Genomic DNA, 22,738 nt, shown 5'->3' with positions numbered 1-22,738 from the left:
AGCCTTTAGCCATGTGCAGATTTAGCAACACCGCCTCATAAAGCCTATCTGAATTCGCCTGCAAAGCAATGTGATCGGCTATCTTCAGCAGCTGATAAAATGACAATGGCATGATATGTCAAATAATTTTTTCCAAATTATGAATCAACATGACTAACCCTATAATGCCCAAATGTCAGGTTCACGTTGTTTCCGGCCACTCTGTGTATGGATTTGTTTCCCTGATGCCTACATCTATCAGATAAGAAATACAGACAAATGTATGCAATTTTATTTGTAGAATTATACCTACCATATACAGTAGTAGGATTTGTAATCAATAAATAATTACACTGTAACATATAAATACAGTACTTGTGTTCATATGTATATGTTTTTGACATATCATTATGCATTATATGTACATTATTATGTTTACATTATATATACAGTATTATTATTGACCTATCTGACATCATAATGTACTTTGTACAGTTGTATATGATCTGATGGATGAATTAATAAATAAATCAAGCAATCAATCAAATTATGTTAGCTCATACTACTGCAGATATGTTCTCTTGAGAAAGAAGCCTCAACTCCTTCCAGTGGCTTAGTACAACGAGGATCATGTGACGGAACAATTCTGGAACAATCAATCGGAAGAAATTTTTATTAACTTTCTCTTGCATGAATTATGTACAAAATTATCCTGAAAATCTAGTTAAATTGCATTAAATATATGGTAAATAGGAATTAGAGCTTGGCATGGAAAGTATTAAGGTAAGGTATTCATATTTATTATAAAGAAAACTAGATATTAAAACAATTAATGAAATACTCCACTTAATTAACTCGCTTTTTCTCAAGCTGTCAATCAGGAAAAGAAGAACATCTATGAAGGGTGCATTGCATTCTTGAAAGAGAAATACCTATCATGAATACTAAGAGAACCATCATTTCATTGGCTTTTGTTTGGGACCTGGAGAATGATGTATCGGCCAGTGGCTAATGTCCTTAATGCATAAGGAACATCTAAATTCTCTGGTAGAATGCATTATTTTTGACAACGAGTCCCAAAGTTGTGGAAGAATATCACCATTTTCTCATACGGTATATTACTAATTCTGTTTCATATTTTGATACTTAAGTGATATCCCCATCTTGAATTTAATACTAGTGCATTTTAAATCATAAATATCAAGCTAGGAACTAGAATAAGAGAACACAGTGACAGTCAGCACTCAAAGAGGGAGCCACAGAAAGAGGAGACAAGAAGAAACATGAAAATACACAAGGATAGATATCTTATATGCTGTTGTCTTCAGAATGTAGGCTCCCTCTTCATCAATTCGAGCTCTTCAAAATCCATTCCTTCTCAGCCCCACCTGATGAGCTTGTTTCCTTTTAGCTTCATTATGGGAGGACAGGTTTCCATCACTCAATTAGGGGCCATCATGACAAATCTTTAGTCTTAATGTGGGAAGTGAAAGATACCGTAAAAGGTGGAAAGCCAGATAAACATAGCAAAAGAGAAGAGACAAAAAGGTAAAGATGATTTCAAATGGTATAAAGTCTAGGAAGACAGGACAAGCACAAAGAGAAAAAGGAACCAAACAGATCAAATTAATGTCCTTGTCTCCTTTTCAATTGTTCCCTCTTCCAATGCTGATTTACCATTGTATTTATCCTGTTATGCATTGCTATTCATATTCCTACTATACCTCTCTGTATATAACCCAATTAGTAATTTATTTTCTACTACTACTGAAGTTTACTGTAGATATTTGGCTGCAAATATGTACAGATACATTACTGCAATTCTGACCCAGGTACAGCCTACCTGCATACACAACACCAGCGAGGAAGATGGTGTAGCTGTAAGGTAGAGGGATGACCTTTCTGCTGAGAAGAAGTGCTACTGCTACACTGCCGATGAAAATGACCACTGTCTGAAGTGTGAAGTACACTAGCCAAGGAACAAACAGCAATCGCTGCCTCTGTAAGTAAGGAATACATGAAAACTTTAGCCTTTAATCATTGCAGGGAATAAAAAATATCATAAATTAGGATGATATTTCTGATAAAGTGACTCTTAACATACAATAAGATAGTTCATATTAAGTCTCTTTACTCAGAATTTTTCTTATATTTTATATTTTATCTTCCTTAATTGTAAGGTTACAACTAGGACAACGCATACTTTATTTTACAATATAGTGTACAAATTATCATCACTGCAGAAGGCCTCGATTTTCAGCAGCATTCTTTATGTGTCGGCGTTAGAAATTGATTAAACTAAGGAATGCTCTAAGTTTCTGACAGTCTCAGGTCGCTTATGATTCTATATAGCAGTTACTTTTTTGGGGTCTGGTTGTGTTCCCTCTTCGCTGATCAGGTAACCAAGAAATACTATCTCTTTTGCTCTAAATATGGACTTGCTGACATTACGGCATAGTCCAAAATGGTTTAGTCTCTCAAAACTTAAGCTAAGATGTTCAGCATGCACTTCTGTGGATTTTGAATCAACTAGAATCTCCTCAAAGTAGGCGAAGCAGAAGTCCAGACCTCATACCACTTCGTTGATGAATCTTTGGAAGGTACTTGGTGCATTCTGTAACCCGAATGGCATGAAACTGAATTCATAAAGTCCAAATGGTGTTATAACAGCAGTCTTCTCTTTGTCTTCTTCAGCTACAGGTATTTGATAATACGCCTGTAGGAGATCTAACTTGGAAAATATACATTTGTTATTTAAGATCTGCCTAACATCATCAATCCTTGGAATGGGACAGCGATCTGGAATGGTGCGATCGTTAAGTCGACGATAATCACCACACATTCTCCATTGTCTATTCATCTTGGAAACAAGGTGCAGGGGACTAGCCCATTGAGACTTTGATGGTCAGATTATGTTATTATTTAACATATATTGGAATTCTTGTTTTGCCAGGCTAAGCTTCTGAGGATCCAGTCTACGAGGTTTGCAGAATACTGGTGGACCACTAGATGTCATAATGAAATGTCGAACATCATGCTTGATTTCTCCAAGTGTTATGGCAGGTTTTATTATATCAGGAAATTTCATTAGGAGCTCAGAAAATTGGCAGTTAGCTTTCAATATACTAACTGAATCAGCCTCCAATACAGTTGCTAGATCAGCTGAAACAGTCAACTTCGTGTTTCTATCAATCAATTGTTTGTGTTTTAAATCAATTAATAAACCAGACCAGACCCCATGGCACTACAGCCCTTGAAGGGCCTTGGCCTACCAAGCGACCGCTGCTCAGCCCGAAGGCCTGCAGATTACAAGAATTAATAAAACAAATTGGTGAATAAAATCAACTCCTAAAATGCCCTTGGATGTTTGAGCAATAATAAAGGGCCATTTGAGCTTTCTCTTTAGTCCTAAATCAATATTCATTAATTTTGAACCAAAAGTTTGTATCTGAGTTCCATTGGCTCCAAAAAGCTTGAAATCTGATGGTTTACTTCCTGTCAATTTTGTTATTGGTATAATGGAAACATCAACTCCACTACGGACCAGAAAATATCATCCTGAATGACGATCTTTGACGAACAGACGGTAGTTATGTGAGCGACCTTTCAATGAAGCATTAGCAGCACATGCAACTGCTACAGTGGCTGCTGCCTCATGTTTCCCTGATCATTCCACTGGCATCGTGATACACATTTTTCAGGCTTGCACTTGGAACCAAACCTGAAATGGTAGTAACAGTACTTTCCTTCAGGTCTATATCTGGGCCTGCTGTGGCTACAGCTTCACGACCTGGGACGAGAATTATTACAGTGCTTAAGTTGCAGTTCTAACTCACACATTTTCTCCATGATTTCATAAAGAGAGAAACCAGAAGTGGGGTTAGGGGTCGAGGTTACTGACCTAACTTCATCATCACTACCAGGGGACTTAATTTCATTAATTAAACTAGGATGTCACTACAGCAACCCACACCATGAACCATATATTGTGCTTGTATTAAATTGATGCTGCATTTCAGGTAGAATTTTTTTTTTAAATGTATTTTGCTTGTTACGTTACATCTGCAAGTTTATTAACATCACTGTCAGCAATCACTAATACACTGTGAATTTCCTGGGGTAATTTGTCGAGCCACAATGTTTTCAAAAGTTTATCCAAATTTTCAGTACCACCGAGACATTTCATTTTTCAAAGTAATTGGCTTGGTTTTAGGTCACCAAGTACAACTTCACTAAGTAACTTTTTGATTTGTCTTTCTTTCACGGTAAATCATCAAAAGTCGTTCCTTAGCGATCGTATATTTATTCTTTTCATTTGATGATACCAAATCCCAAATGTTTTAAACAATTTTAAGATCAAGTTGAGCCATAAGATAGTTAAATTTTGTGTTTTCATTTGTGATTCTGATAAGGTTTTCAACCCAGAAAGGAGGTAATTTTACACTCACCTTTCCAATTGATTGTTTGGCATTGTCACTATTTTCACTCACCATTTTGGTGCAGATGTCAAGCAATGTAAGGTTAACACATATTATCATAGTGCTTCAGGGTCACCAATTGTAGGTCTTCAACGAGTTAGCCTACATGTAATGTAACAAGCAAAATACATTTTTTTTTTAAAAATTCTAACTGCAATGCAGCATCAATTTAATACAAGCACAATATATGGTTCATGGTGTGGGTTACTGTAGTCACATCCTAGTTCGTGAACCATGGGCAATGGCTGAGTGGCGTGGTAAGTGGTGCTGAGAGTTGGGATATCAGTTGATACGGAATGGGTGTGGGCATCTCGGACATATTCTGAGTTGAGGCCTTCCTTGTGCTCAGACGGCTAGGGCTATACAATCCACCGGTGGTCCATAACCCATTAGAGGAGAGATCCTTACTTGGACTATGTGTAAGAAGGATAGCATCCTGCTTCATGAATTTACCGAACTCAGAAATTTTTTTTTTTTTTGCTAGTGGCTTTACGTTGCACCGACACGGTAGGTCTTATGGCGATGATGGGACAGGAAAGGCCTAGGAGTGGAAAGGAAGCAGCCGTGGCCTTAATTAAGGTACAGCCCCAGCATTTGCCTCGTGTGAAAATGGGAAATCACGGACAACCATCCTCAGGGTTGCCGACAGTGGGGTTCGAACCCACTATCTCCCAGATGCAAGCTCACAGCTGCATTACCCTAACCACACAGCCAACTCGCCCGGTCAGAACATTTTAAGCAAGCCTTGGACCTATGGGTGTAACGGAGTCCCACTCCCATTTGACAGGCGAGGGATTGCTGGTAAACAACTTGGCGAACAAAATGGAATTCAATGGGGAGCTATCAGTATTAATGGGGCTTATGGAAGAAAGAAAGTAGAACTGGCCAAGTCAGCAAAGAGGATGCATCTGGATGTGCTAGGAGAAAGTGATATTCGGGTAAGGGGAGATAACGAGGAAGAACTAGGAGATTATAAAGTGTACTTGACAGGTGTTAAAAAGGGAAGGGCAGAGTCTGAGGTAGGCCTGTTCATCAGGAATACTATTGCATGCAACATAGTTTCTGTTAGGCATGTAAACGAGCGAATGATGTGGGTAGATTTGGCAGTTGGAGGAATTAGGACGAGAATTGTCTCAGTGTATTCACCATGTGAGTGTGCAGATGAGGATGAAGTTGACAAGTTTTATGAAGCACTGAGTGACATTGTAGTCAGGGTCAACAGCAAAGATAGGATAGTGCTAATGGGCGATTTCAATGCGAGAGTTGGAAATAGAACTGAAGGGTACGAAAGGGTGATTGGTGAATGTGGGGAAGATATGGAAGCTAATGGGAATGGGAAGCATTTGCTGGACTTTTGTGCTAGTATGGGTTTAGCAGTTACAAATACATTCTTCAAGCATAAGGCTATTCACCGTTACACATGGGAGGCTAGGGGTACCAGATCCATATTAGACTATATCTTAAGCGACTTCGAATTCAGGAAATCCATTAAGAATGTACGGGTTTTTCAGGGATTTTTCAATGAAACAGACCACTATCTGATATGTAGTGATCTAAGTTCCTCTAGGCCTAGGATAGAGAAAGTGAAATCTGTCTGTAAAAGAATAAGGGTAGAAAATCTCCAGGACGAGGAAATTAGGCAGAAGTACATGGATATAATTTGTAGGAAGTTCTGAACAGTGGACAGTAAGCAGATTCAGGATATAGAAAGAGAGTGGATGGCATACAGGGATGCTGTAGTAGCAACAGCAAGGGAATGCCTAGGAACAACTGTGTGTAAAGATGGGAAAAAGCGAACATCTTGGTGGAATGATGAAGTGAGAGCAGCTTGTAAACGTAAAAAGAAGGCTTATTAGAAATGGCTCCAAACAAGGGCTGATGCAGACAGAGAATTGTACATAGATGAAAGAAACAGAGTGAAACAAATAGTTGCTGAATCCAAAAAGAAGTCATGGGAAGATTTTGGTAATAACCAGGAAAGGCTAGGTCAAGTAGCAGGGAAATCTTTCTGGACAGTAATAAAGAATCTTAGGAAGGGAGTGAAAAAGGATATGAACAGTGTTTTGGGTAATTTAGGTGAACTCATAATAGATCCCAGGGAATCACTGGAAAGGTGGAGGGAATATTTTGAAAATCTTCTCAATGTAAAAGGAAATCTTCGTGGTGATGTCGCGAACAACAGAGCTCATGAGGAGGAAGAAAATGATGTTGGTGAAATTACACTTGAGGAAGTGGAAAGGATGGTAAATAAACTCCATTGTCATAAAGCAGCAGGAATAGATGAAATTAGACCTGAAATGGTGAAGTATAGTGGGAAGGCAGGGATGAAATGGCTTCATAGAATAATAAGATTAGCATGGAGTGTTGGTAAGGTACCTTCAGATTGGACAAAACCAGTAATTGCACCTATCTACAAGCAAGGGAACAGGAAGGACTACAACAACTATCAAGGTATCTCGTTGATTAGTGTACCAGGCAAAGTATTCACTGGTATCTTGGAAGGGAGGGTGCAATCAGTGGTTGAGAGGAAGTTGGATGAAGATCAGTGTACCGAGCGAGTTGGCCGTGTGGTTAGGGGCGCGTGGCTGTGAGCTTGCAACCGGGAGATAGTGGGTTCAAATCCCACTGTCAACAGTCCTGAAGATGGTTTTCCGTGGTTTCCCATTTTCACACCAGGCAAATGCTGGGGCTGTACCTTAATTAAGGCCACGGCCGCTTCCTTCCAACTCCTAGGCCTTTCCTACCCCATCATCGCCATAAGACCTATCTGTGTCAGTGCGATGTAAAGCCACTAGCAAAAGGAAAATAAAAAAAGATCAGTGTGGTTTCATACCACAGAGAGGCTGTCAGGATCAGATATTCAGTATGCGCCAGGTAATTGAAAAATGCTACGAGAGGTATAGACAGTTGTGTTTATCTTTCGTAGATCTAGAGAAAGCATATGACAGGGTACCAAGGGAAAAGATGTTCACCATACTGGGGGACTATGGGATTAAGGGTAAATTATTAAAATCAATAAAAGGCATTTATGTTGACAATTGGACTGCAGTGAGAATTGATGGTAGAATGAGTTCTTGGTTCAGGGTACTTACAGGGGTTAGACAAGGCTGTAATCTTTCACCTTTGTTGTTCGTAGTTTACATGGATCATCTGCTGAAAGGTATAAAGTGGCAGGGAGGGATTCAGTTAAGTGGAAATGTAGTAAGCAGTCTAGCCTATGCTGACGACTTGTTGCAGATTGTGCCGAAAGCCTGCAGTCTAATATCTCGCAACTTGAAAATAGGTACAATGAGTGTGGTATGAAAATGAGCCTTTTGAAGACAAAGCTGGAACAGGTAGATAATTTTAAATATTTAGGATGTGTATTCTCCCAGGATAGTAATATATTAAGTGAGATTGAATCAAGGTTCAGTAAAGCTAATGCAGTGAGCTCGCAGTTGCAGTCAACAGTATTCTGTAAGAAGGAAGTCAGCTCTCGGACCTAATTATTTTTACATCGGTCTGTTTTCAGACCAACTTTGCTTTACGGGAGTGAAAGCTGGGTGGACTCAGGATATAGTATTCATAACATAAGTTAGAAGTAACAGACATGAAAGTAGTGAGAATGATTGCTGGTACAAACAGGTGGGAACAATGGCAGGAGAGTACTAGGAATGAGGAGATAAAGGCTAAGTTAGGAATGAACTCGATGGATGAAGCTGTATACATAAAACCGGCTTCAGTGGTGGGGTCATGTGAGGCGAATAGCGGAGGATAGGTTACCTAGGAGAATAATGGACTCTGTTTTGGAGGGTAAGAGAAGTACAGGGAGACCAAGACAATGATGGCTAGACTCAGTTTTTAATGATTTATAGATAAGAGGTTGCAAATAGAGGATTGTGGCAACATTTAGTAAATTCACAGAGGCTTGCAGACTGAACACAGAAAGGCATAACGATCTATAATGATGTAGGTATGATGTATGGACTATCACTTGTTCATTCAAAACCATCACAGCCTTCTTGGTTAATAATAGCGGAAGGTTTCTCGGAAACTATATCAAGAGTCAGAGAATATTATATATTATTGTGATCATAGTAATAATTATTTTTCCTAGCATTTCTCCATTTCTTCACTACTTGTCTTCACACTATCAATCAATGGCATCTTCAGTGGTCACTCCCACCATATGACAAGTCATGATTTCTCTGGTCATCCTTGTGATTGGCAAGCTACAGTGCCAGTCTTGAGTCTGAATTTCGTTTAATGTACAGTACATGCCAATACTATCACAGTCAAATTTCTCATATTTTATCAGTGATGGGTGTTACCCTCAAATGTCTTACGAATGCTCTGTTTTGGAATGTTATCTAAATTACCTTATGGTATACAAAAAAGTCCAGTTAGGGGCTATAAACCATAGATAATATACAACATATCACATTTCTCTTGAAATATGCCTTGGCAGTTGTAGCAATGGCTGTAAAGAACAAGAACAAAATGAATTATACTTGTACTTTTCAATACGTATGGCTCCATGGCTAAATGGTTAGCATGCTGGCCTTTGGTCACAGGGGTCTCGGGTTCGATTCCCGACTGGGTCAGAGATTTTAACCTTAAATGGTTAATTCCTTTAGCTTGGGGACTGGGTGTTTGTGCTGTCCCCAACACCCCTGCAACTCACACACCACACATAACACTATCCTCCACCACAATAACATGCAGTTACCTACACATGGCAGATGCCACCCACCCTCATCGGAGGGTCTGCCTTACAAGGGCTGCACCCAGCTAGAAATAGCCACAGGAAATTATTATTATTACTTTTCAATATTATCCACAGACATACATAACAGAAAACTGGGGAAGAAGGCGACAAATAATCTGGTTGTAAAATGTTTTCACTGCATTTACATTATTGTATTATACAAAGTACACAATTGTGCATACTAGAAATTAGCAATTACTTCTTTTTTTCTTTCTTTCTTTCTTTCTTTCTTTCTTTCTTTATCTTAATCTGTATGCCCTCCAGGGTTGGTTTTTCCCTTAGACTCAGCAAAGGATCCCACATCTACCACCTCGTGGGCAGTGTCCTGGAGCTGAGACTTTGGGTCAAGGGATACAACTGGAGAGGAGGACCAGAACCTTGCCCAGGTGGCCTCACCTGCTATGCTGAATAGGGAATGGGAATATTGGAAGGGATAGTTAAGGAAGAGGGAGGGAAGCGGCCATGGCCTTAAGTTAGGTACCATCCCGGTATTTGCCTCGAGGAAAAGTGGGAAACCATGCAAAGCTGCTTCCAGGATGGCTGGGGTGGGAATTGAACCTCTCTACTCAGTTGACCTCCCAAGGCTGAGTGGACCCTGTTGCAGCCCTCATACTACTCTTCAAATTTTGTGGCAGAGTCGGGAGTCGAACCCAGGCCTCTGGGTGTGGCAATTAATCATGCTAACCACTACACCACAGAGGTGGACAATTAGTAATACACAGTGATTTATTTAAATAAATTTAATCAAGATATGACTTTATGCCACCAAATGTTTTGGAAAATGAACCAAAAATAGGAACTATTCCAAAATATGCACTAGTGTGAAAAATAAAATGTGTATATATGGAGTAAGGATAACAAAATACTTCCAAGTCATGTAAGGAGAGATAGAAACAAGAAAAGGGACACATAATAGGATGAACACAATAGCAGATCAGAGTGAGAAGAGGGAGCAACAGGAAGAGGACACAAGGACAAGCATGTGTTCATCCTATTATGTGTCGTTCTTCTTGTTTCTATCTCTCTATATATGACTTGATTTGACACTTGTTTATTCCTTTTGAAAACTTATAATATATTTACAGTGTAATTTATTAATCATTCAATTCATGGTGAAACTAAAAATATGATATCCTGTAAAATGCAGGTCCTAGTTAGTGTGTATGAATACGCACAAAGGCGTTTTTAGCCTGTACTATTATTCATAGAGATATCTCAAAATGCTCATAATACCACATAACTTGTTAGAGAATGGATTTGTGTGAAGAATACAACACTTGTTTCACTTTTACATTATCAATATTAATTTTAGTGAGGAACTTTTCCTGGTCAACATTAAATCCAATTCTATTTTTAAACTGTATGTTTATTATAGTCAATAGCAGTCATCTGATAGCAATTACACATCAAGTATTGTCAAATGAGATAGTGCACACTTGTAATAGGTACACACTAAAAATGTAAACTCATGTTCTTGTCCCAAAGTGATGCAGCAGGCACGTTTCCAATAGAGGTGAGCTGTGTGTACATTTTAACAATATACCAGCCCTCCTGCATTTTTTAAATCTCTGGAAGTACTGAGAATTGAACTGGTCCTCTGAGGATGGCAGCTAATAGCGCTAACCATTAACTATGGAGGTGGATAGATACAAACTGCTAACGGCAATGGAAATAAAAATTAATAATAAGCTTTGGTTACTACTTGGTGGCTGCCTAGCAGAATGATAAAGGCATGCTCAATTCACCTGGGAACAACATGGTTTCACTTCCCTGTAAGTCATATGGAAATATTTAGAAACAAGTCTTCCACTTCTGGAGAAGCATGTTTCATGAGATTCACTCAGTACACCCCAGAAAAGAGTACCATGGTAATTCCTGTCGGCACAGGTGACAGGGTATAGTTTTGAACTCTCTACCACATTTTGTGCAGAGGTGATGCGTAGTGGAAGCTTTTACCTTCTTCTCCTTCATGGCTGTAGGGAAATGGCTATACTATTTGTTTACAATCAAGAGCATATTTTTATAACTACCTGAAAATGAAAGGGTGTAACATACTTCATCAGGTAATACATTCCATATACAGTAACACAAAGTGATTGAACTATTCAGGATCTTGCAGTCAACAAGTATGAAGGAGAGACATTGTTGGAGGAATAGATTTGACCCGTTTTGCTTTATTAAGCCTAGATATTTGAGGTAAGAAATAGTGTTTACAGTGCAGTGTGTCTTTTGGTACAGCTTACAGCAAATTTTTTGTACTTTCACTGAACTATCTGTCTCATCCTTTGACTATACAAAAATGACTGAGGTATGAGGAATTCTAGTGACACCATTTCTTACATAACCAATACCTTTAATGAATGGTGTGAAAGTGTTGCTCTTGGGTGGCTTCGATGGGCTTGACAGACTGGCTCAGTGGCTCAGTGAGGGTTGCAAATGGAAACTACTTCAGTCCTCATTTCTCTAGAACACCTGTTCAGTGACACCTTGCCTATTTATGACAAATGATTGTGGAGCCATTGGGGATTTTCTACTGAAGCTCAACTTGTAGGATTCCAAAAAGTTGTAGCAGATATCTTGGATTTGGGAAGTCAAATGGATTGTATCATGATTGACCTGTCTAAGGCATTTGATAGGGTGGATCATGGGAGACTACTGGCAAAAATGAGGGCAATTTGACTAGACAAAAGAGTGACTGAATGGGTGGCTATATTTCTATAAAATAGATCTCAGAGAATTAGAGTAGGCAAAGCTTTATCTGACCCTGTAATAATCAAGAGAGGAATTTCTCAAGGCAGTATCATTGCACCTTTATGTTTTCTTATATACCGGTATATAAATGATATGAGTAAAGAAGGGGAATCAGAGATAAAGCTTTTTGCAGATGATGTTTTTCTGTATAGAATAATAAATAACTTTTAAGATTGTGAGCAACTGCAAAATGACCTCAATAATGTTGTGAGATGGGCAGTACACAATGGTATGATGATAAACGGGGTTAAAGGTCAGGTTGTGAGTTTCACAAATAGGAAAAGTAGTCCTCTCAGTTTTAATTACTGCTTTGATGGGGTGAAAATTCCTTATGGGAATCAGTGGAGGTACCTAGGTGTTAATATAAGGAAAGATCTTTATTGGGGTAATCACATAAATGGGATTGTAAAAAAAGGGTACAGATCTCTGCACATGGTTATGAGGGTGTTTAGGGGTTGTAGTAAGGATGTAAAGGAGAGGGCGTACGAGTCTCTGGTAACACCCCAACTAAAATATGGTTCCAGAGTATGGGACCCTCACCAGGATTACTTGATTTGTGAACTGGAAAAAATCCAAACAAAAGCAGCGCAATTTATTCCTCCAACAAAAGAGTAGCATTACAAAAATGTTGCAAAGTTTGGGCTGGGAAGACTTGGGAGAAAGGAGATGAGCTGCTCGACTAAGTGGTATGTGATACAAATTATTATAATTTTATTAAATACCACCTATTCAATATATAATAAATTAATGAGGACTTACATCCTTATTAAATTGTTAACATGGTACATGTTTCATTCCTTTTTGTGAGCATCATCAGTCAATTAACGTTTACCCAAGGTTTAATAAGATTGTGAACATATTCTATTGAGCTAAAATATGCTATGTAAGCATGAGTGACAAAATATTTTACTGATCATGTAACAATAAAAGTTATGTCTTTGAGTTAAAACACATTTGTCTAAAATCTTAATATTAACATTATCCTTTAAACTTATGGACAAAGCTCATCTGTTGAATATCATTTTAAAACCATTTTAAAAACCATCTGAGATCTGGCTAATTATTTTGGTTCAGTATTTCTTGACTTGCGTAATTGTCTTTGAACCTTCGTTGTTATGGAGTTAATAATTGCCTATTAAGAACTATTGTCTTATTCTCGATGTTACTAGAGTAACACTAGTACAATGTGTATTGGAAAAATCCCATATTGTCAATACAATAGTCTTGTTTTTGAATGAACTTGTTAGTAAAATAAAAACATTCTAATGTGAAGTAGAATTTTAATGAACACTATAAGTTTCTGAATTGAACATGTTGATATATCTGTAAAAAAAAAAAAAAAGTATGTTTAAGGCTTCAACTATAATTTTGTATAAACTTCTTATTGAAAGAATTATCACTTACCCTTCCTTGTGCTGCATAATTGTCTAGTGTTACTCACAACCTCATGACAACTACCTGTTGTTCTGTTTGTGCTCCTTGTATTATATGAGTGAGTGAATGAGCTTGCGTTTTGGCGGGGAGTGGAAAGGGGAAATGAAAGTAGGCGGTGCATTGATAGCTACAGTAGATGGTGGAGGGGACTGCCTAGGAGTAGTAAAGGGAGGAGTTGAGTTTATTTGTGTCGATAAGCTACTAACATTTGTCGAATTAAAATAATTATAGAATTTATTTATATCAGATTTGAGCATTTGTATAAATTTTGATAATTGTACTAAAAGGGGGTTCTTTATTTCAATTTCATAATTTAGGTTTTTATTCTTGGCATATTGCTTATCTAAATGTATTTGTATATTTTCCAATTCCATCATTACTTTTCCCCCTTTTTACTCATTTTAAAATTCTTAAATCTCTTTCAATAGTTGTAAAACAGTGTCCAGTTTCTTGCATGTGAGCACTCATTGCAGAATGTTTCTTGTGTTTCATTGCATTTACATGTTTGAGATATTTTATCAGAAAGCTTCAGTCAGTTTGGCCAACCTGCAATAAGTGGTATGTTCTGAGCTGTCAGTGGAGAGATGGTGTGGAATGACATCAGTAGACAAATAAGTGTGAGTGGTGTCTTTAAAAGTAGGAAAGATCACAATATGAAGATAAAGTTGGAATTCAAGTGAACAAATTGGGGCAAATATTCGTTCATAGGAAGGGGAGTTAGGGATTGGAATAACTTACCAAGAGAGATGTTCAATAAATTTCCAATTTCTTTAAAATCCTTTAAGAAAAGGCTAGGAAAACAACAGATAGGAAATCTGTGACCTGGGCGACTGCCCTAAATGCAGATCAGTAGAGATTGAGAGAGAGACCTTGGCCTATCAAGCAACCAGTATTTTGCACAAAGGTCTGAACATTATGAGGTGATACAACCAACTTTTTGGCTAAGGGCTCAGCGTACAACATTTCTTCATCAATATTTGCTCTTGGCTCAATCTTATGAGTTTCAGAATAACAGTATTCCACTGGTTTGAAACAAAGAGAGGAGTGCAGTAGGGCAGCTCATTGTCACCACTTCTATTTATTATTGTAATGGATGTAGTAATGAAATCTATTAAAAGGAAAGAACATGGAGATATCAAAGCCTTCACATTTGCAGATGATGTTGCGATCTGGAGTGACTCAGAAGAGGAATTGGGAGAGAGAATGCAAAGCTGGAATGAGGAGTTTAAGAAGTATGGTTTAAACATCAGCAAGACCAGGATGGTGGTGATGAAAGTGTATGGGGAAGGAGCAGAACCAATAGTCATGTTAAATGAAGCTCAACTGGACAGCGTTCCAGTTTTCAAATACTTGGGTAGCGTTATATCAAATGACACCCTAGCAAAACATGAGGTGAACAATCGAATCAATAAGGCAACACAATTTTACCACCAGGTAAGACACCTGCTGTGGGATGAGCAAATACCCATGAAAACAAAAATGACATTGTACAAGTTCTATTATACACCAATTCTTACATACTGTCTCAAAACCACAACACTGACCAGTAGAGATAATTCCAAACTTCAGGCAGCTGAAATGAAATTCCTACGCACTATGATCCAGAATACCAGGAAAGACAAGATTAGGAATGAGAAAATTAGAGAAGAAGTAGAAATAGATGATTCTCACCTCAATAAGATTCAGATATCAAGACTGAAGTGGTTTGGTCACATGAAGAGGATGCCAGTAAACAGAACTGCAAGGAAGGAATTTGACAGAAAAGTAGAAGGAAGACGACCCGTGGGAAGGCCACGAAGGAAATGGATAGATTTAGTTAAGAGTGATGTACTGCTGAAAGGTCATGATTGGGACAAGTTGGTGGAGGAAGAATGGTACAAGGACAGGATGAGATGGAGGAGGCTCATATACCACATCCGGGAAACTGGAGATGGTTTAGGATGATGATGATGATGAGTATTCCAAATCACCATTCCCCTTCTTACTGGTTGCTAACTTGAAATCAGCTAACATAAAACATGTGTTCATATAGTAGCATTGCATCAATGCAAAATATATTCAAAAACATGAATTTGATTGTTCTTAAACAACCGGTACTGTTATAGCTCCCATATCCCTAGACATGTCCATTTATGTCCTAGATATTAGGCATCTGCCTGAGTAGCATAATAATTAGTGCTATTAGCTGACATCCTTGGAGGCTCAGGTTCAATTCCCAGTACTGACAGAGATATAAGAATGGAAGGAGGGCTGGTGTATGATAAAATTGTACATGCAGCTCACCTCCTATGGGGAAGTGCCTGAAAAGAGCTGTGTCACCTCATGACGAGGACATGAGTTTACTTTATAGAGATTAGGCGAGTTTTCTGCCTTTCTTGCATCAGTGTGTGAAGAAAAATGATTGCTAAATGGGGGACTAAATCACGATCAGGTATTCTGCAAATGTACATCAGTAGTGTTTAAAGTTAGTTCATTTACTGATGAGTATTGTGTTTCATGTAGCTTAATGCTAGTTTATACCTTTTACTTTCAGTGCCAGGTCCTTCAGCTCATAATTTTTCAATATGTATCAAACTTGGAATAGTTTCCTGCTCCTATTCTACCAGTAGTTATACATTTACAGCATTCTACAGGGTGTCTCAAACCTTTTGGGTCAAATTGAAACAGGTAATAGTGGGTCCACAACCAATTATATTGAAATAGAGAATCAATGGTCAGAAATCCATATTTATTGTGTTATGGTCGTACACAGCATACACCGCGTAACAACAATGTAGTTCATAGTAAATGTTCAAAGTAATGGCTGCCACTCTCAATGCATGCATGACAACAACGCATGAAGTTCTGCCGCATTCTCTCAAAGATCCCTGGTGTCTGTTGTACCAGGACAGGGAAGCTTGGATCCTAGCAAGCAGGTTTTCATCCATTTCTACGGGGGCTTCTTACACCAACAACTTGACGTAACCCCAGAGGAAAGAGCCCAGAGGTGTGAGATCTGGCAATTGCGCTGGCCCTGGGACAGGAACCTCCCTTCCAACCCAATGATGAGTGTACATGTTGTTCAGGTGCTCGTGGACATCAACATCAAAGTGGGCTGGTGCACCGTCATGTTGAAACCACATCCTTTCACGGACAACAAGGGGTACAGTCTCCGAGAACTGTGGCAGCATATTTTGCCAGAACACTACGTAACGTGGACTAGTTAAATGGGGAGGCAGCAAATAAGGTCCTGTTAGGTGATATTGGACAATGTCCGCCCATACGTTGACAGAGAATCATTGCAGGTGGCCACCGATGTGGGTAGCACGGGGACTGTCCTCACTCTAGACATGGCTGTTGCGACTATTAAAACACCATCACAGGTCAATGAGGCCTCATCCACGAACAATACAAAGTGTACAAAGTTCGGCACTACAGCACTGCGGTGGATAATCCATTGAGAGAAGTGAAAGTGGGGCTCAAAATCTGTTAGTCCCAGTGCTTGCACACGTTCTCTATGATAGGGGTGTAATACCTGTTCTGCCATTACTCTCCACACTGTATCCTTCAAAGTGTGCATTTCATGGACAAGTTGACGGGTGCTTATTGCTAGGTGGTCGACCACATGATCCAACACCATCTCCTCAAAGTCTGGTGTTCGGAAATGTCTTTGGCAAGAACCTTGGCCGGCTCTCTGTGGCGTGAATGACCCCATCTCTCGTAAGTTGGCATCCACAGAGATACACTTCCAATTAGCATTACGCCTATTGGGAAAGTGTTCTTTGTACATTCGTGCTGCTTTACAGGCACTACATCCTGTCACACTGTACATAAAGTAGCATGTCTGCCACCTCTCTGACGAGTAATGTTCCATCTTTGACTATGTGTCATCCACTGTACACAGATCACACTTCATCATGGACACATCAAAAGCTGTCTGATGCAATGGACAACTGACACCAGGGATAGTGATGTGCGTACGGCACAGGTTAATATGCCGGTGTGATACATGCGGCCGTCACATGACACGTTCTTTGAGCTAAGTTGAGTACCGTACGTCTGTTTGGTGGTCAGGGGTGTATGCTGTTTATCACCCGCTGCCTGTTACAGTATACAATAGACACCCGGGATCATTGCAGCAGAACTGCTTGTGCCGCTGCAATATATGCACTGAGACTAGCGGTCGTCACTTTGAACAATTACTATGAGCTAGGTTGTTGTTGTTGTTATGCAGTGTACGCTGTTTATATCCATAACACAATAAATATGCATTTCCGTTTGATCAAGGTTTGAGACGTCCTTTATATCGAGAGAAACAGGAAATCAGAAACTTCAGGTGACCCTATTCTCTGGTCTCTCTATACCTGTAGTTGTGAAAGGAAGGAACTGAGGAGGAGAGGACACAAGTAAATATAATTAAAACTTACCAGTATGACACCACATATCAGCAGCAGACTGGTGACAAGTTGGAACAATCCAAGTGCAATGGGGACGTAGTACAATTCACTTAAGAAGAAACCTAAAAGAAACAAATACCAGTATATGAGTTGATTAATATATAGAAATATTGTACGATTTTAAAATTCTTCCATTGGACATCAATTGCATAGTGAGGAGAAGCAGGGACAATGAAACATAATGACTTCACTACAGATTTTCAGGTGAACACGTGGTTTTGTACAATGTGGTTGTAATGTGTATGATTTGAATTGTGTTTAATTTTCTATGAAAGTAAGCCTTTGAAGTTCCTCTTACCATACAGCAGATCATGAAGTGAATGTTAAATACAAATTTTTGATATATTTTTAACCCTAAGCACACTTTGGGTTTTCAAAAATGTAGTACAGTAATAGAATGGAAAAGAAAGCAAACTCCCATGTTCAAAGACCTGTTTTTTGAGGAAACATGAATTTCTGCTGCTGTTGCTATTGGTACAAGCAAACACCAAATAGGTTTTTATACTTACATTACTTTTCATTAAGTTTTGCTTTATTTAGAGAATTTCTGTCACAGTCTCTTATTTCTAATCATTAATTTTTAGAGATTTCTCTTTCAGAACTTACTATTTTCTAAAAACAGTAAAGTTTGAGAAAGATAATATCCATTTTATTTAGCAATAAGAAACTATCAAAATATATATGGAACACTTCAATCAAACTTTTATACTGGTACTACTTGATACCAATTTTATATAAGTTATTCATTATATTTGGAAAATGTTAGAATGCAAGTTGAATGCTAGATTTCCACATTCAAGGACGAGAAGAGACATTAGGAATTCAAGAAAACAAATTGAGGTAAATATTTGTTTATAGGAAGAGAAATTAGGGATTGGAATAATTTACCAAGGAAGATGTTTGATCAGTTTTGGAACTTCTTTGAAATTATTTAAGAGAAGACTAGGTAGACAACTGATAGGGAATCTACCTCCTGGGTGACAGCCCTAAATGCAGATCAGTGGTGACTGGTTGCTGCCTAACCTCAAATATTATGTGACTGAACTCTTAGTTGAAAAAATCAAAATCTTGGAGATAGTGAATTTTGAAAAGAAAGCTCACAACTAGGACTTGCATTTCTATGATATGTCATACCTTTACAAATTACTATGTTACAGGAATAAGCACGTGGTCTCGACTTCTTGGTGGAGGCCCTGTCTTTCCAGCACATTAGTCTGTGTATACTGTAGCTATAAATGAAATTTAAAAAACAGTATTTGAACAAAGTATTTGTTAAAGCTGAAGAAGGTAATAATACTTACTGACTTCATTACCAAAGTAGTAGTGGATCCTGTCGACAGTGACACCACTAATGATAGCCAAACCAAGACCAATTATCTGCAACATAATTTTTTTAAATCACTCAACTAAAAATCTATAGAAATTATTACTGTACCTATTTTAATGGCTAGTCTTGGGATATAGGAATAGTCTGCTTATCTGTTATCCATTGGCCCTGGGCTCATTTCCATGCACATATCAATAAATAGTGATCATTGAGTCTCATGAGTTTAACCTTTAATTAGTCGCTCACGGAGATTTCCTCCGGGCCGATTACATTTTGACGGTACTGAACTTCCCAGTTGAACTGTGGGTCTCCCCATCCCTATACTTTTCTCCTTGTTCATTTGGACTCGTCCTGTCAGCATTTTGGCGCAATCGTGCATCCTGTTTGCGAGCGTGGGATCATTGTTGTGACGAGTGACATCGCCTGGACGTTTCCTCCGTGTGCGATTAAGTAAATTACCTTATATTTTAGAGCATATTTCTTTAGTTTGGAGGTAGATGACCTTGTTGTTTTGTTCTTCTAAACTTATTTTAGAAATATATAATTTCATATTTCATACGATGTGATCGTCGTAGGTAATGGCGAGTCTCACAAATTTAATATCATATGATTATTCGACATAGTTAAGGTCTACAGTATTCTCATGGGCGCCCGCAAGGGGGGCAAGGGGGGGCGCTTGCCCCTCCCTGGAATTCTAAAAAGTTGATGTTCAATTGTTTAATATCATACCAGATTATTTCATAAACTGAACTTACTGACAGTCATCTAGCATCTGTTATATTCGCAAATTTCTGTAAACAATTTAATGTTGCTGACGTTATATTGGTATTTCTATTCAAGAAAAATGTTAATGTGCCCCCCCTTGGAAAAGATCCTGCAGGCGCCCATGAGTATTCTGCTTTTAGATTTAAACAAACATTTAATTCCTTAATTCTTTTAATTATACCGAATAATTCTGCAATCGAACATGCCAAAACAACATCTCAAAGGATGAAAATGACCCGCATTTTTAACCCCGGAGGTTACCTCCGTGCGCAACTAGTAACATAATAATTTTCGCGCGGCTAGACAAGGGTTAACTGGGAAGCTGTCCAATATGAGAGGCAATGACCTGGTCAAGAAAGCCAAGCTACATGATTGAGGAAATTGTCATGGTGAACATATTATATTCCAATAACTAGTGCCTACTGTCTTCTTGGCAAACCAAGGTCCATTGAGCCACAGGATTTCCTTTTTTATGATTATAGAACTTTTACTCCTTAGCTGAAATATTTAAGCAAATCAATTGTCATTTAGATCGATTTATTAGGGAGTTTAATACATTGTACTTTTGCTTGTGGGTGTGAAATGTGTGTGATAACTTCTATTGTGGTTGTATCCCATTGGTGTTCATTCTAAAACTAATTATGATTAGGTTTGGAAAATGTTTCCATTATATAAAATGAGTAGGGTTGCCAGATTTCCGGATGGCAAATAAGGAACAGTCGCTCGATTCCAGATGGCAAATAAGGAACACTTCAATTTCCTTGCCACATAGCGCTAAATTACGACACCATAGCGATAATTAAGAGAAAATACCAGGGATATATTAACAAGTAAATACCGTTAATAATATAACAGCGTCAGCATGAAATATGTAGGTACTTAACTTATTAACAACTAATAGTGTGTTAGTCTTTACATTGAAATTAACATTTCACAAGTACTTGTCGTTTGAAGAAGCAATTTGTAACAGTTTCTTATTCAACAAAACTTTCTTGAGAAATTCCTTACAATTGTCATCATAGTTGAAGTACACAAGAAGTTCATTTTTATTGTATCTGCTGAGCATCTGTTTCTGTCATCTCTCCATTTTATTGCCATTACTGAAAATACTCTTTCAGTATATGCATTCGATGGAGATTTACTTTAGACAAACGAAAGTACCATCAAAATGTTCTTCAGTTTTTCTAGACCAATTAAACCACTGATATATATAATGGAGGAGACTACATGCCCGCTAGTACCGCTAGAACACTGCCAGAAGCGCTGTTCTCAACTGTGATGGCTGATCATTGGTCAGGTCAGAATACAGAATATTTTGACCATAACCGCGCACTTTTTTGACTACACTATTGTCTAAACCATGATATTTTAAAAAACGGAACATTGGGCGTACGGTTTAAATAGTGCACCGTACGCGGAACAAAATGAGAAAAAACCGTATTGTTCCGGGCAAAACCGTACATCTGGCAACCCTAAAAATGAGTCATATAGCAGAATTTTAAATTAAAATGAATAAAAAATGGTTGCCCCAAGAATACTTTTGCAGTAGTCTTGAAAGTAGCTGTGGATCAAAACACTTAGGCCTATCAGTCCTATAGTTGAGAATACCTCGATGCTTGTAGCTATCCAGGTGGGTGAATATACCAGTACCATAACTAATTCAGTTCAAAGAATGTTGAAATAAGCATCACATTCTGTAAACTTCCATTGTAGCTAACTCATAAGATGGGTGTCTTCTGACTATCCATATTACCCAAGGTGGTCTTATTGGTTCACTCAAAAGGGAGTCTGATTTTCCATCAAGAAGTCAAGAACTTTAAAAATAAGACTTGCACTTCTGGAGTGATTCTGAGGTTCATTCAGCCTACAGTGGAAATGGGTATCAGGTGAATTCCTGAAGGGAAAGAGACAAAGTTACAAATAGTGGAAGCCTGTATCTTCCACTTCTTTGGATGTCTCAGTGGCCTGAGCAGAAACATATGAAAAGAAACCATGGTTGGGTATTCCTTGTCCTTCTTAAAGTGTCTACCATTGAGAGTCAGGTTACAATATACTATTGAACTTACCATGCATGCCTCAGCAATCCACATTGTGCCACTACGGAGACTCAAACCACAGCAGTTTGGAACTAGCGAACAGTAACCGGGTATACTCCATTGCTCTGGTAAGAAGAAAACAGGCGATCAGTATATAGAAGAATGTAAATTCATACTCCCTTATATTTTTGAACCCTGATTCTTATTTGTCTGTAAAATAGATAAGAAATATATTCAATATAATAGCTCCTAAATGAGGAAACTTGAGCAATCAGTGTTCAGCTGTGCCATCACTATCACACACTTCCAAAATAAAAAACCAACGTGAAACTGTTGTAAAATTTAAATTTTGAAATTGCATTTATAAAGGATTAACTATAAAATTATTCTCAGTCACACATTAAAGAATTGTTCTGTGCGTTTTCTTTTAAATAATAAATAAATTTAATGTCTGGTTTGGTGCCATTGATTTATAAGTCAGGGATTGTTAACATAGCCTAGCATGTCCAGTTTGATACCATTGATTTAAGTCAGGGATTATCAACATAGCCTAGCATGTCTGGTTTGGTACCATTGATCTAAGTCAGGGATTGTCTACATAGCCTAGCATGTCTGGTTTGGTATCATTGATCTAAGTCAGGGATTGTCAACATAGCCTTGCTTGTCTGGTTTGGTACCATTGATCTAAATCAGGGATTGTCAACATGGCCTAGCATGTCTGGTTTGGTACCATTGATCTAAGTCAGGGATTGTCTACATAGCCTAGCATGTCTGGTTTGGTACCA

The 22,738-nt window shown here is 38.3% G+C and overlaps 1 protein-coding gene across 1 annotated transcript; it reads right to left on the bottom strand.

Annotated features, from left to right (window-relative positions):
• Nucleotides 1-393: 393 nt before the first annotated feature.
• On the bottom strand, nt 394-22,072 carry LOC136867278 (uncharacterized). Its single transcript, XM_067144428.2, has 5 exons — nt 21,984-22,072; nt 19,127-19,202; nt 17,796-17,887; nt 1,823-1,979; nt 394-625 (listed from the first exon to the last, which is right to left on the bottom strand). Exons 1-5 carry the CDS (start codon nt 22,005-22,007, stop codon nt 537-539), a joined length of 438 nt encoding a protein of 145 aa, XP_067000529.1. The 5' UTR covers nt 22,008-22,072; the 3' UTR covers nt 394-536.
• Between the last annotated feature and the right edge of the window lie 666 nt (nt 22,073-22,738).

The sequence above is a fragment of the Anabrus simplex genome, chromosome 3 (genome assembly GCF_040414725.1).
Source record: "Anabrus simplex isolate iqAnaSimp1 chromosome 3, ASM4041472v1, whole genome shotgun sequence".
NCBI lineage: Eukaryota > Metazoa > Arthropoda > Insecta > Orthoptera > Tettigoniidae > Anabrus > Anabrus simplex.
The sequence above is the reverse complement of the archived record's forward strand: the minus strand, read 5'-3'. Positions and strand labels throughout refer to the sequence as shown.

Excerpts from the sequence above, each read along its gene's own strand:
- LOC136867278 (XM_067144428.2), bottom strand. The coding sequence starts at position 22,007 with ATGTGGATTGCTGAGGCATGCATG. Across the intron at positions 17,888-19,126 it reads CTACTTTGGTAATGAAGTCA|GTTTCTTCTTAAGTGAATTG; the intron begins GTAAGTATTATT and ends TGTTTCTTTTAG. Across the intron at positions 626-1,822 it reads CGCTGGTGTTGTGTATGCAG|AATTGTTCCGTCACATGATC; the intron begins GTAGGCTGTACC and ends TGATTGTTCCAG.